The sequence below is a fragment of the Tachypleus tridentatus genome, chromosome 4, assembly GCF_004210375.1.
Source record: "Tachypleus tridentatus isolate NWPU-2018 chromosome 4, ASM421037v1, whole genome shotgun sequence".
NCBI lineage: Eukaryota > Metazoa > Arthropoda > Merostomata > Xiphosura > Limulidae > Tachypleus > Tachypleus tridentatus.
In genome coordinates this window covers 64059608-64075210 of record NC_134828.1, presented here as the reverse complement: position 1 = coordinate 64075210, position 15603 = coordinate 64059608, and the positions used below count along the sequence as shown (strand labels likewise).

The 15603-nt window shown below is 32.7% G+C and overlaps 1 protein-coding gene and 1 long non-coding RNA gene across 7 annotated transcripts in view; one reads left to right on the top strand and one right to left on the bottom strand.

Annotated features, from left to right (window-relative positions):
- Nox (NADPH oxidase) overlaps nt 1-15603 on the top strand; it is a 38415-nt gene that overhangs the window by 21258 nt on the left and 1554 nt on the right. For 5 of the 6 annotated variants that reach the window (XM_076498852.1, XM_076498850.1, XM_076498851.1 and 2 more), the window contains exons 7-13: nt 840-1028; nt 1548-1720; nt 4628-4816; nt 5512-5644; nt 6177-6874; nt 7155-7364; nt 11656-11925. In XM_076498852.1, coding sequence (XP_076354967.1) covers nt 840-1028; nt 1548-1720; nt 4628-4816; nt 5512-5644; nt 6177-6874; nt 7155-7364; nt 11656-11925 — 1862 coding nt within the window. The remainder of the gene's footprint in view (nt 1-839; nt 1029-1547; nt 1721-4627; nt 4817-5511; nt 5645-6176; nt 6875-7154; nt 7365-11655; nt 11926-15603) is intronic. The other variant, XM_076498855.1, reaches the window with a different exon arrangement.
- Nucleotides 11477-15366, bottom strand: LOC143249289 (uncharacterized). Its single transcript, XR_013027712.1, has 3 exons — nt 15292-15366; nt 13757-13817; nt 11477-11843 (listed from the first exon to the last, which is right to left on the bottom strand). It is a non-coding gene; the product is annotated as an uncharacterized LOC143249289 (long non-coding RNA).

Here is a 15603-nt window from a genome sequence, read left to right as displayed (position 1 = left end):
AAAACAGATTATTCTTTGTGCAACTTTGCGCTTAAAAACAAACAAACACTTGCCAATCAATTGCGATATCAACTTATTTTGCTTTTAAATATTTGCAATCGCTTAAAACTTAAAAAAAAACGCTATATTAAAAACACAAACCAATAATAACATATGTATAGAGACTGGGTGTTTCTAATGTGTAAGTTTATACTGTAAGGATGTAATATCGGTTTTTATATGTTGCACTGTATACCACATTATTATATTTTAGAGAGTGTAACTATTTCCAGTTTGCAACAATGGACATTTAAAAAAACAATACGAATTTCTTTTCAGAAAAAAATAAGTTATGAGACAAAAACAACACGCAAGTCAATGTTTAATCCTATTTTACATGCACTATAAATATACGCCGAGAAAATGTTTTATTTTAATTTGTTACTTTGATAGGTCTTTATTCCGCAAAAAATTATGTTTTTTAGATCAAAGCTACATTGGACTATTTGCGTCCACCGCGGGTTGTGTCGTTATAAGTCAGTAAAAAAGATGTTGCTCTGGATACGTTTCTTAAAGTAACATTGTTCAATTGAGGAACAAATAAAAATGATTCAATGGTTTATTTAGACTTTTACCTGCAAGTAAGTGCATTCAACTATAGAAATAAACCATTCGTTCGTGTATTAAGGTATTAATAAAGATACATTTGTTACACGTACGTTACAATGGGCAATAGAGGGTTAAACCTCTTCTTAACACGTATTACTTCAGAGTGAATACGAACGTATAATATACAGTGATGGTGCTCTTAATTTTTATTCATGAAAAAACAGACTAACTAAATTTTGCTTCCATTTCAGGTCACTGTCTTAATTTCACGTGTATGTTTGTGTTGTTACCTGTTTTACGCCTTTCCTTGACATGGCTTCGTACCCATGGTTTCTCTCAATACCTGCCTGTGGATCATGGTGTTTATTTTCATAAACTGACCGCCTGGTTTATCATATTTTACAGCATTTTTCATACACTCATGCATATCTGTAACTTTGGTAGGTATTTGTGAAACAGTCTTTTTGATCAGATACATAACTTAGTATTGCCATCTATTGAAACGTTGAAGTATTAATCATAATTTACCTGTTGTGCAATTCTAATGCATAATGTTTTTTCACTTAAGTTAGGTTTTGCCGACCTTCATTGTCAGATTTCTTTGCCATCTTATATTTAAAGTTATGTATGTTCGTATGAGGCAGTCTGTAAAATGAAAAATAGAAACAAATATATTTCAGAATTGAAGCACTTTCAAAACTTTTATCAAGTGTATTATTAAATTATTTTCTTCCTTTTTATCATAAAAAGATTTATTTTGTTGCTTCCTTTTATAATTTAAACTGTTTAGCTTGTAAAATTGTTTATCATAACAAAATTTACATTCTCAAAGTGTGAAGCGCATTTTGCACCAAAAGAACTCGAACCAAAGACTTTCTGATTCACGGTCCAGTCATGCTACCATCAGACGAAGCTTAGCCCCTCAAAACACGTCATATCTAATTATCATATTTCTTTAGCTCGTGTCTCTGAAGGCGACCTTTCGCTGACAGTTTGGCTGCTATTTACAACAGAAGTGGGGATTGGCTGGGTGGGCGGATCAGCTTGCCTTACTGGTTGGATCCTTTTAGTCATCCTGTTTGTCATGTTCGTTTGTGCTCAGAAATGCGTACGTCAGCGCGGTATGTTCGAGGTAAGTAGATATTTTCTCTTTCTTTACTAAATAATAAGAAACTGATTGAGGATGTTTTCCCAATGTTTTACATGAAAAGATTCTATTCTACTGATCAATAGTCAGCTTTTACTTAATCATTTTCTTTTTAGGACTTACAGGTAACTAACAGTTTCGTATCATAGGCTTAATGAGTGACTGTGCATAACTAAAACAGTTCAATGAATATATATATATATACTTGTATTGACGGTGTACAACAATTCCTCGATTCAGTGACACAGCGATATGACTGCGAACTTATAATGCTAGAATCTAGGTTTCAATACCAGTTGTGGTTAGCCCGTTGTAAAGTTTTGTGCCTAATAGCAAACTATACGGTTCAGTGTAATAATGGGCAAAGTTTGTTTTTTTTTCGTGTATTCAGACAATTTATTTATTGTTACATACGATCTTTGGTGCCTGCAGGTTGGGCCAAGTGTCCCTTGTTCTCCACCACCTCCCGGAACTTCAGGAAAAAACTTATTTGAATAACTTATTAAAATATGTGTCAGAAAATGATACTATTTAAATATAAAGTTGGTGTACATATATAAGCCATAATCAGCCAGAACATCCTATTCAAACTTCAAAAAATTGGTCTTCGCTATGCAATGGTTTGTCTCCACATGGAATAAATTCTGCAGGCGGCCATGCTCACGATCCTAAACAAGGATTGCACTTAAATATACCACACAACAGCTATTTAAAGTATGTTATAAATCTCTGGAAATATCGAAATGGTTAAACTCTTTAGGTCTTAATAAACAGCTCTGAAATTTTCATAGATATAAACTAGGTATCGTAGTCTGATCTCTTTACAGAGCTTACAGGCGCAACAAATTTTTTTCGAAAAACTTCTTTACGGAACTTAGCTTTAAGAAACCAGATTCGTACGTAAATTACTTTTTGACTTAATATTTGTATTAATCACATAGCACAAGACCACCTCTATTGCCCAAACCTCTAACCCTTATCGTTTAAACGCCGAAAGCCGGCGAAATACTGGAAAACCAATAGGACTGAAAGTTCTTTTACTGATTTTATATGTGTATGTATATAGAACACTTCGTGGAATTTTAATTCTCTCATCGTCTGACCCAACTGACGGGTATTGGTACTGAACAAACATTATACTTGGCACTAGCTTGTAGAAGACAAATGATAGGTCTGAAATGTTATTTTTGCCACACTTCTGATTTAGAATCGCGACGGAGAATTTAAGGAGAATGTTGAAAAGGTTGTAATCTATAATTACATAAACTAATGTGTTGTTACACTAATGCAAAATATTATAAAATACGTTTCATTATATTAAAGCATACCTCTGCATAAACAGTGGAAAGAGTTTATCTAATATTGTAAACGTTACCGTTTTGTTGCATTAATGAATTAATGACAGCTAGAAAATTAAACTTTTAAGATTTTGTATTTGAAATACATTTAAAATTATGAATTTTTAATTTCAAGAATGTTATTTACAAATAATCGAATTTTTTTCCTTTTTTGTAACAGGCTAAACCCCATCTTCAGAAATAATTGTTTTGGGTATTGTAGATGTTTCTTTTGTCCAATATGACAGTGGTTCGAAAGTGAATTAAGAAAACTGTAAAATCATTTAAATACATCTGATTATTCGAAGTGAAACATATGTAAACTATTACGTATACTAATTTATTTCGAACGAATCTCCGGTTTATTATGTTACGTACGTTGCATATTACTATTTCAAATAGCCGGAAATGTTAATTTTAATTTAGCAGGTATTTGAATTTCGATATGTATCAAATTTATAATATTTACCAACAAGATTGATACACACAATTTTTTTTGTTAACTCAAATATATTTTAATACAAAAAATACAATTTATAATAACGGTTATTACTAATAGTTATTACAAATATTGGCTTATATGGAAGAATTTTGCAAACAGCACTGAGTTTTATATCCGCTCTGAATCTTAATATTTTTTTTATGTTGATACACAGCCATACTTCACTTCGGCCCGACATGGCCAGGTGGCTAGGGGCGCTCGACTGGTAATCTCAGAATCGTGGGTTCGACGAATCCCCCTTATTCCAAGCATTCTCATCCTTCTAGCCGTGGGATCGTTATAACGTTACGGTCAATCCCACTTGAATAGCTCGAGAGTTGGCTGTGAGTGGTGATGACTAGCTGTCTTCCCTCTAGTCTTACACTGCTAAATTACGGACGGCTAGCGCAGATAGCCTTCATGTAGCTTTGCGCGAAATTCAAAAACCAAACTAAATACTTTACTTGACAGGAATGCTAGTTAAATCTACTATTGTTTGGCCTCACAAGCTGACTTCTTCTGGTGAAGATATTTAATTTTCTCGTAGAAATAATAATGTCTGAAGTAATTCATTGAAGTTCAACGGTTTGCAATGTCCGAAATTTATAAACATTCTTGATCGAATTCTGTGGTTTACCGATTAATATGCGTTAATCACAGTTACAGCTTCTGAAGCCTATATCACACTGACTGTAGCTGTCCGACAAAATCAGTCTTGTTTTTTAATATCTCTGAGCTAAGTGCTTTTATACGAATAACGCGAGTTTCTCGAAGTTTCAACAATGTTCGAAATCAAGCTAGTGTTTGCGTGAAAGAATCTCCGACAAATTGATACCGGATCTGCGTAATACATAGCCAACTATATTGTCGCATACATAAAAGAAAAGTATACTGAAACAAACGCAGGTATTAAACTAAATGTATAACGGTAAATTCGTTACAAAACGTTAATCTTAATTCATTTTAATATTCAAAAGTAGTGCATGGTGGGCCTTGTACTTTGACAGATGACTTTTTATTATATGTAATTAAGTAAGTTGTAATTTAATCCATGTAAACATGTATTACTTGTAGGTATTTCACTACAGTCACAAATTATACATTGCCTTCTGGTTGGTGCTCATTCTTCACGGTCCGAATTTCTTGAAATGGTTCATAGGCCCTGCATTGATCTTCGTCGTGGAAACGATTTGTAAAATGCGAATGGTATATACCAAACAAGGTCAAACGTGTGTACTAAGCGGCACGCTCTTACCATCAAGGGTAAAACATTTTTACCTTCAAACAAGTACTTGTTGTCGTCCTTTGGAGATTACAAAATTACTTATTGATATAGTTAATTTGATATACATATACCTACAAAAATAATTCAGCAGTTTCTTCAAAAATTTACAAGAAATTGATGGAAGTTTACAAATTTAAAATAATCATAAACTTAATATTCTGGTAGTTTTATATCTGTATACACATTTGCAAAAATAACTCGTAGTAGTTTCTTCAAAAATTTGCTTAGAATTAAAGGAAGTTTACAAGTTTAAACAATAACCATAAACATGATATTCTGACTCATCCTTTTCTTTAAGGGTTCACTTACTATGTTTCATCATTAATTATATCGTTGAGTTGATACAATCTCCAAGTCAGATTTAAAGGTTATTAGTTTACTATCTAATCTTAATATAGATAAGCATACCTATGTTCAAAGGTATAAAAAATTCTTTTCGAGATTTTATGTCAATGGATCTGAGGGAAAAAATTATTCCCACAATTTTATTAATTTATCATTTTAACTTTTAGATTATTAACTGTCTGCAATATGTGATTATGTCAAATAAAAATTTCATTCTTTATTAGCATGTCAATTTTTATATTAAATATCAACCCGTGGCTTGTGGGGGCCGTTTTTACCATAAAGTTCGCTAACGTATAGTAAACTTTATTACTTTCGTTCATCGTAGGTTATTCAGCTTGTTGTTAAGCGACCTCGTCATTTTGAATTCTGTCCTGGTGACTACGTTTTCATCCGAATTCCAGTCATTGCCCAGTTTGAGTGGCATCCATTCACAATTAGCAGCGCTCCCGAACTAGAAGGTGCGTAAATAAACTTCAATTTTATTTAACATTAGAACTATCCCAGGATCCTCTGCTGTTTCATATATTCCTTTATTAAGCTACTAACCTCTGATCGAGATTTCAATTCTAAAAACATGTTTTAAACATTTCAACACAGTTATAATTTCTGATGAATGAATAATCAAACATGAATCTAAAGTTAAGATTATTATTTGATACTTTTGGAATGGCAATTTATGTATACATGCACTTTTTGAATAAGTCTCTGTGCTATTATATACATTTAAAGTTGGGGATGATATAACCAGCAATATTCAGATCAATGATTGATTAATTCTTTCCTTGCATAAAACAATAAGGAATAGTAATTAGTAAAACCAGATGGTTGTGATAAATTATCACACGCTTATCATAATCATTAGTGATAATATTGTTTTAAAACATTTTAATATATGTTTTCTCAGTTCTTGAGATTTTAGACGCGTGCATCCACTTTGTGTTTTACAGCAAATAATTTTTTTATAATTCAATTTTTATGTTTATGTGCCAGATGCCATTACTTTACACATCAGAGCAGTCGGAGAATGGACTAATCGTCTTTGGACTTACTTCGATCAACAAAAAATGACAAAAACGTCACAACATACAAAGTCGTCAAATAACCACCACTCCTGTAGTACATTAAAGTCTTATCCAGTAAAAGGGACATCTTCAAGACTAGAAAAGGACAAATATCCCCAGTCAGGTCTAAGAATGTCAAACAACAGTACAAATGATAATGAACCGCAGAGGCTTTGTGGTCCTCAACCAAAGACTTTGAAAAGTTCTAAGTATAGTGATGTTGCTATGAACGATACGTTTAATTGCATGAATGTTGATGAAAGCAACCAATTTGATAAACAATCAGAAATTCCTGAGGAAAACCAAAAAATATTTAAAAAGGAGGCAAACAATATTCAAATACAATCTCCCACAACCCAGAACCGTTATTTAGGCAAAGATGAGTGTCAACGTCTTCAACCAATTCAAACAAAAAGAAATCCTTTACTCTATAATTCCGTAATCGTGCTTCCGTCCAGGGGGTCCGGATTCCGTAAAATACTTCCAACTGTGCGCCTTCCAGAAATCGTTTCTGATGAAAGAGATGAAGAAGACAGGAACACTTCACCTCCTCCCCCATCCACTTATTCTTCACTAGAAGAATCAACCGAATTGGGAAAACTTGTGCTGTCCAGTGAGGGTCTCAGGGTAAGAGTTGGCTTAAGTTACATAAAATGTTTTGTTAACCACAGTCAAACGTTGTATGTTTTTCATCATCTGTATTGTAGTATAAAAACAGAACTTTTTTAACTATACCACTTATCATTTAATGGCTAACGCCAGAATCTAAGACTTTGAGGTGGCTGACTTGACATCAATATACAACATCATATTCATCAATAAATAGCGTGTAAAGTAGGAAATTAAAGTTAAGAACTGTAATTGCCTTATAAACTTTCTAATATTTATTCTAGACATTATTTTTAAGGTCTTCGTCGAAGGGCCATACGGCTCTCCAACTCGACACATCTTCAGAGCTGAACATGCTGTGTTGATCGCTACTGGTATTGGTGTAACCCCTTTTGCAAGCATCCTTCAAAGCATCATGGTGAGGTACCAACACGAAAGAATGTCCTGCCCTTCTTGTTGTTACCAGTGGTTGGACAAACCTCCACAGTCCATCTTCAGCTTGAGAAAGGTAAAATTATTATTTTGGATTTTAGCCTACTTTACTGCTTAGATGGATCTATTTGAATATTTTTAATAAATAATGCTTTCGATATTTTGTTGAAGAGGGACTTTTACCAAGCAAAGTACTGTTTTGTTTGTTTGTTTTTGAATTTCGAGCAAAGCTACACGAGGGCTATCTGCGCTAACCATCTCTAATTTAGCAGAGTAAGACTAGAGGGAAAGCAGCTAGTCATCACCACTCACCGCCAAGCTACTCTTTTACCAACGAATAGTGGTATTGACTGTCACATTATAACGCCCCCACGGCTGAAAGGGCTAGCATGTTTGATGTGACAGGGATTCGAATCTGCGATCCTCAGATTATGAGTCGAGCACCTTAACCACCTGGCCATGCCGGGCCCCAAGCAAAGGAAAGTAAAGTAGGATCAGTACGTACCTTAAATGTTCGTTACGCCATGACTAAGTTTACTTAATTTAAAATATATACATACACACACATATATATATATATATGTATACAATGCAAACATATTTTCATCCGAAGTGTACTAGAGCATGATAATGTTAAGAATATTGTAAATGGTCCTGATTACTTAATTTTGCTCATAATTTGACTGATATAGTGAAAAATAATATAGTTATACCAAATTATAGTAATATGTGGTGTAGCAATCATCACTACGCTCAACACACACACGAGTGTAAGCACGTTACTAATATAATATAGACTTTATAAATATATATATTAATGTTACAAGCTCTCATGCTTACTGCTGAGCCACTAGGGTCTTATCCTTTTTTTTTTCTATCACCATATTCTACATGAGATTTCGACAGTTCAAAACAAGAAAATAAAATTTTATGAAAATTTTCTCTCCATGAAAAAACTAAATACTGTTCAATAGTCTCTTCACAACACAATATAGAGACAACACACTTTACCAACACCCACCTACAATATTGGGTTGAACAGCTAATATAATAAAGAATTCGATTTGATGAAAAATGTCTTACTTAACCGAAATACATTTGTCATACTTTGTGTCGTTGGTTCCCATATGTTGGCAGGAGATTGCGGTGGTAAATATAATGCTCAAGCTCCTTCTGAAGACGGTCAAACATATTGAAATCCGGCAACCGTTCTGGTTAAGTAAGATGACAGACGCCATTATCAAAATTATCAACTGAATTTTGACAATATAAACGTTATAGCTTACAGCATAATCATTTTTGGAAAACATCCAGTGCACTCAAAGCAGAGATAACTAGCAACAACATTCAAGTACACTCCGTGTATTATTTGTTCTTGTGAAAGAACCAAATAACAATCCCTCCTGCGAGAATATTCTCAATGCTATTATATCACCCTTCCATGAAACTTTGTTTTATAATAAGAGTAAAACGTCTCGTGTAATTTTTTTATCTCCCATCAGCAAGGGCCCGGAATGGCCAACTTGTTAAAGTGCTTGACTCGTAATTTGAGGGACGCAGGTTCGAATCCCCTTCGCACCAAACATGCTCACCCTTTCAGTTGTAAGGGCATTATAATATAATGGGGAATCCCATTATTCGTTGGTAAAAGAGTAGCCCAAGAGTTGACGTTGGATGATGATGACAAGCTGCCTTTCCCAACTGTTAAATTAGGAATGCCATAACTTCACACAAAATTCAAAACAAACCATCAACACATGAAGTGAAGTAAAAATTGTCAAACAACACTACACACTTTAGCCATTCATCGTCAATATCTTACATTCCAAACATCAGCAAAGCTGTATTTTCATATCTGAGATAAGTAATTTTTGGGTTGGCTGTTGATCCCTATATAACTATTGATAATCTCTGTGATGTCCTTCATCGAACGAAGTTAATTATATACTCTTCAAAAAAAGAAACGCAAAAGGCAAAATTTGAGACAAATTGTTAACAAGTTTATTCTTGGTAGTTCTGTATGACATGTGTGAAACTTTGCACATTCACTGCTGAACATCCAAAATCTGCAAAGGCGAAGTCCACGCTCACTAGTTGAAGTTTAACGTCACTCAACGTCAATAACGAGTATGTCCCCCGTGAGCATCAATAACTGCTTGGCATCTCCTGCCCATGGAAGCGATGAGATGACGAATCACATCCTGTGGAATGGCTGTCCACTCAGCCTGCAAAGCTGCTGCAAGCTGAGGTAGAGTCCGCGGTTGAGGTTGTCGCTGTCGCAGACGTGGGTCCAACTTGTCCCAAAGATGTTCGATGGGGTTTAAATCTGGTGATCTGGAGGGCCAGGGAAGAACGTTGATGTTGTGGTGTTTCAAGAAGACAGTGGTGAGTCGGGCTGTGTGAGGACGGGCGTTGTCATGTTGAAAAACGTCGTTGACGTTCACCATGATAGGTTGCACATGGGGCCTAAGAATCTCGTAGACGGTTGCGTACGATCTGATCGGAAATCCTACGCAGCCCTGCTATGGTTGAGGCAGTAGACGTCGCAGTGGTGGTCCTATCCCAAAGGTGACGTAACCGGATGTAGCGATCTTGCGTGGGTGTGGTCACACGAGGTCTGCCAGATCGTGGACGGTCACGAGTTGATCCATGTTGTTGGTGACGATTCCATGGCCTTGTGATGGTGCTTGGGTGGACATTCACAGCTCTGGCAACATCTGATCGAGATTCGCCTGCTTCCAAGCAACTAATGCGTTGTTGCGTTGTGCTTCAGTCAGTCTTGGCGTAACTGTATTGCGTGTTGTTGACTTAACACCGAGATATGGAAACCGAGAACCCGTCACTTTTATAGGGATTTTGCACATGTTGCACTTGCAGAACATGCAGATCTCTCAAACAAATTTATTGGACACGAATGCGTTTTGGCGAAAAATCCGATATTTTCCTCCGTTTTCAAAGTGCACAACTTTTATTGTCATTTTGGTCTGACAATCAGTGCCTTAACACGTGTAACATCACATACTCTGAGCTTGTAACGTTATTACATATATTTCTCTTTAAAATAACAAAAATATCCCTTTTGCGTTTCTTTTTTTGAAGAGTATAGTTGATTCCTGACCACTGTTAAGTTACAAGACTGACTGAATTTTGTTGCACTTTACTAACCTGTCCAATTATCTTCTTTCAGTCTGTCACCATTGTGAGGCTGACACTTTTTGTTTCTTTAATAGCAGCTGTGCTCCATTTGAATTACTGTTATCTGTCAGTCCTGGTAACTGGCAACAGACATTTTTAAAAGAATATTCAGTTTAAGAAATGACATTTCTTAATAATACTCTTTCTACATGGACACCCATCATACTACCACTTTGTAAGCCAGAGAGCAGGAATCTGTAGTGGGTGTCTGTCTAGAAAACGTTTTTAACAAGTACCATTTCTTAAACTGGTTGTTGAAAATGTGAACAACCAGTTTGACTTTAGTTCTCTTTTGTCTATTATTTTGCAGACTAATCACGACAAGGCTACATTGCTCAATTTATAATCTATGTTGAATATTGTAATAGTAAATATATTTGTGGTTCATTTCAGAGATTCACAAAAACCTACACAAGGATTCAGTATACAGCATGTTCAGTACTAGACAATGCTCTGCTTTTAAATGTCAAATGGAGAATTGTTATCATGAGACAGCCTCAGTAGCCTATTTGGTATAAACGTTTGTCTCAGAGCACTAGCATGAACTAAAGACATTAAGTTCAAGCCCTAGGCATAGAGTCCTTTTCATCTATTTTTTATCGTTATAAAATGCAGACAAGTGAAATAATTTACAAATATGCCTAAGATTTTAATAAAGTGGCCAATCTGTGAAGGAGTTCACTCTAACCATCGAACTACATAACTTGAGAGCCAAAACATCATAGATGGCAAAGCTCATAATAACAGTACCTCTCCAAAATTAGTAATTCCCTAGATAAAGTTTTCATATTAGAATCCAATTGCCAGCATCAACCGAATAATCAGTGAAATCAACATAACTAACAGTGGTTATGTTTCAAAATAAACTTTCTAAATACAAATATTTTGTTTGAAACTGTGCTTTATTAAGAACAGTATATTACATTGTCAAACTATGTGGTATTGTTAGACTACCAAGAAAAATCAGACATAATAAATATTCCATTCCAGTTTGTCCCCAAAGTGCTTGGGTTATATGTTTTTTATTCATTTCTATCAAGACTTCTTGAACCTACATGCTTTTCCAACATCATGGACATAATAAATAAATATTGGATTTTAGAAGGCAGTAAAATCTGTAAGTTTATATGTGACATATGCATATCTTGGAGAATGTTTTACGATTTCAACAGGTGGACTTCATTTGGATCAATCGAAACCAACAAGCATTTGAATGGTTTGTCAATCTCCTTAGTGAGCTTGAAATCCAACAAACAGAGTTTGGAGATGTCATGGAACGTTTCTTGGATGTTCACATGTATGTTACTTCAGCTCTCTGCAAAACTGATATTCGAGCTTTAGGTCTTCAACTGGCATTAGACTTAATGCATGAAAAAGAGAAGAGATGCCTGATTACAGGCTTAAAAACAAGAACCCAGCCAGGCAGGCCTAACTGGGATATGGTAAGGCTTAGTTAAAACTCCAGTGAAGTATTTTATTTATATTTAAAGTTTATAGATTTAGACATTTTAGAACATGTTCTTGTTTATGCTGTATCAACATAATATTTTAAGCTTGACTGCAGCTGATGGTGTACTTATATTACTAGAAATGGTTCTTAGCTAACTGGAAAAGACAAATAAGAAATTTCAAATTTATCTTTAAAATAATGCACACACATTTATTTAGGAAAACTACAAAAAAATTTAAAATATTACATCAAAAGAAATGATAGCATTAATTTTCCAAGATGTATTTAAACCTTAGATGAAATATAATTAAATGTAATTTTATGGGGAGAAAAGAGGAAAGTGAAAATGCAACCATAAAACAAACATCTAACACTGAGTCACAAATCACATTAATGCGGGCCATTAAGTAATGTGCCCTGGGTTTTTGAGTTAGTGGTGGAGTTAAGACCAAATCTGTAGAGGGGGTACTCCATCTATTCAGTTTAACCTCAACTTCACTGTCCTCATTTGCTTAGAAGGAAAAAAAAAAGTTGCAGATATGGGTGCTCTAGTTCAATGTGCCACATCTTTACCAACCTTTGCTGTCTGTGGCCAGATTTGAGAAGATTTGATATAAGTATCAAATATCTTAGTATCTGTGTGCAAGTATTATATTTGGAGCTGCAATGCTAACTTCAATGACAGTTTTGCTGTTTCCCACATTGATGTCTTGTATTCATATTATTTCTTTTCTATCATTGTTCTTATTTCATTTATTTATTTTTTGAGCAGCCACCTTCCCACTCCCAGCTGCAGACAGCAAAAAATGGAATATTTTGGGCTAGAGCACCCACATATCTGCTCCTTTTTTTCTTCTTCTAAGTATATAACGTTGGTGAAATTAAGGTTAAACTGGATAGACGGTGTAATTAATAAATATAATTTATTTATTCATAAGTGACATGTGTAATATACAATATATGTGGAACAAACTTCTAATACTCTATGTATTTGCATCAACCTGCAAATAAAAATAACGTGGTAAATTTAGTTGAATTAGAACATTTCAGGTTTCATCCCTTTAATTCAATAGTTATTACAATTTTAGAAATCATTAATACAGATATATATAGATTACAAGAGAAAATTTTACATTATTAAATATAATACATTATATCCTTATGGTTTAACTAAAGATTATAATGGTACTGCTGCTGTAAATTTAAGTATTAACAATTCTAATGGTAATTTATTTTGTTCAGATAGTAGTTTAATAAGAAATGTACAAAAAAAAAACTAGAGAAAAAGTAAAACGTGTTAATTTTATTATTTTTATGGATTTAGATAATCACTTTTATATGTTTGCTAACACTCAAGAGTTATTTCTACAATAATATATATAAACTAAACATTTCAAAGCTATAACGAATAGCAAGAACTGCAATAACATTTAATCCCCCCAGTAGCACAGTGGTATGTCTTCTGACTTACAATGCTAGAAACCAGGTTTCGATACCTGTAGTGGACAGAGTTCAGATAGCCCATTATGTAACTTTGTGCTTAACTACAAACAAAAAAAATTTAAATTTTGAGAATATAAAATTTGTATTTAAGGCAAGTAATTTAAATCAGATAATTAAAGAATTACCAATAAGAAAATCATATACAGTAAATAATTTTAAACATAAAATTGTTAATAATTTGGAAGTTTCTAAAATTTTGCATAATTATCTGATACAAATATTTTAATTTAAAATATTTCAAACTTATTACCTATTTTAAACATGAAATTTCAATAGGGATTTTTAAACAACTTAAGATATAAATAATTTGCAGAATTTACCTTATGATTACTACTCATATTTTTGGCAGATTCTTTTCATAAACATATTACTATTGGAAATCTGGATATAATAAAGTATACATTTTTATGAAAATCATGAAAAATAGTACTAAATACAGAATCTCCACAAAATATAAAAACAGACATTTTAAATTTTATAAAGGAAAACACAGATTATTATAATCTGCACATATCCTCCAAATTAGTTTTTAGAATGGAGATACTACATTATTAATAGCATTAATGAGAAATTAGTTTTTATTAATTTAAATAAATATCCTATAGATTTAACATTTTTTTAAGTTAAAACTAGAATATGTAATATACAAGAAATATATTATAATACCTGTAAATTATGTCAACTGTAATTTTGGCTTTATCTGTAAGCATTTTAAAGCACAAATTATAACTAATGAAGTAAATATTAAACAAACTTGTAAATTACAAAATAAATCTAAACAAAACATGATTAACAATTTGTTGAAAGCTATAAAAATATGTAATGTTAAAACAAACCCATATTTAGAATTACTGTATTTATATAAGCTATAGTTAAATTACATAAATCACCCATTAAATTTTGTTTCATTTCTAGTTCAGTAAATAGCATACTGAAACAACCTGCAGTTTTATTAAACAAATTACTAAATCAGTTATTTATTAAAATTACTACAAAACACAAATAATAAACATAATTATTTGATAATTAAAAATAATAAACCTGTCTTAAAACCTATAAAATATTTAAATAAAATGCAATTAACAGATATGATCCAAGCATACAATTTCATTGTTATTTATAACTGTATTACTTAATGATTTGGTAATGGTAATGAATAATGGTAATAATGTGTTAATACATCAGTTTATTGATCTACCCATAAAAATAGAAAAAGAAACTTTTACTGCTCACAATATATAAAATATATTTACTCTTTGCATATATAATAATTATATTCATGTTGATAAGCAAATTCATAAACAAATGGTAGGTATACCAATGGTTTCTAGTTATTCATGCTATTTGCTAATTTGTTTCTTTATTATCATGAAAATAAATTTATAAATAATTGTCTAAGTCTGAAATTATATGCCTTAACATATAGATATATCGAAAATTTAGTTAGTTTTGACAATTCATTAATGAGTAATTATATTAGTAACATCCTACAGTTCTATAGATTAAGAACACCTCTGTATCACATATTGAAACATATTATTTAGATTTAGATATTAAAATAATTAATAAATATAGTAATATTAATACTTGTGGGAAAGAAATGATTTCATATTTTAATTTTTGGGCTATCCTCTCCAAACAGTAATATACCAACAAATGCCATACAGTTATACATTAACAGATGTTTGGGTAATGAAAAATTTGTAGCAATGGACAGTTCTTAATATCTACTTTTAATATATTAGTATATAACTGATTTTTAATGGCTGTGATGACAAAAATTTAATTAAATATTTCAACTTGTTTTATAATAAATATAAAAAGTAATATATAAAATTGAAAATAGTACTTTAACCTGTTCAGTGCCGTAGACGGGTCAACTCATTCAAGCTGATCGGTAACACAGTGCCACGGGCGAGTTCATTCGTTCTCAATAATACCTAACGTCAACGCTAGATGTCAGCACCATACATGCACTTGACCTACTTACAAATTGTTTCATTTTTTATCCAAAATGGCATTACGAAAAAGTTACAAAATGATGAAGCAATAGAGTTGTATTGTAGCAGCTGAAATACTTGGCAGTCAACAGGTTAAACACAACTATAATATACACAATAAACAAAATTTATAAAATTTATTTTATTGTAGGGAAAAGTTCAATTAT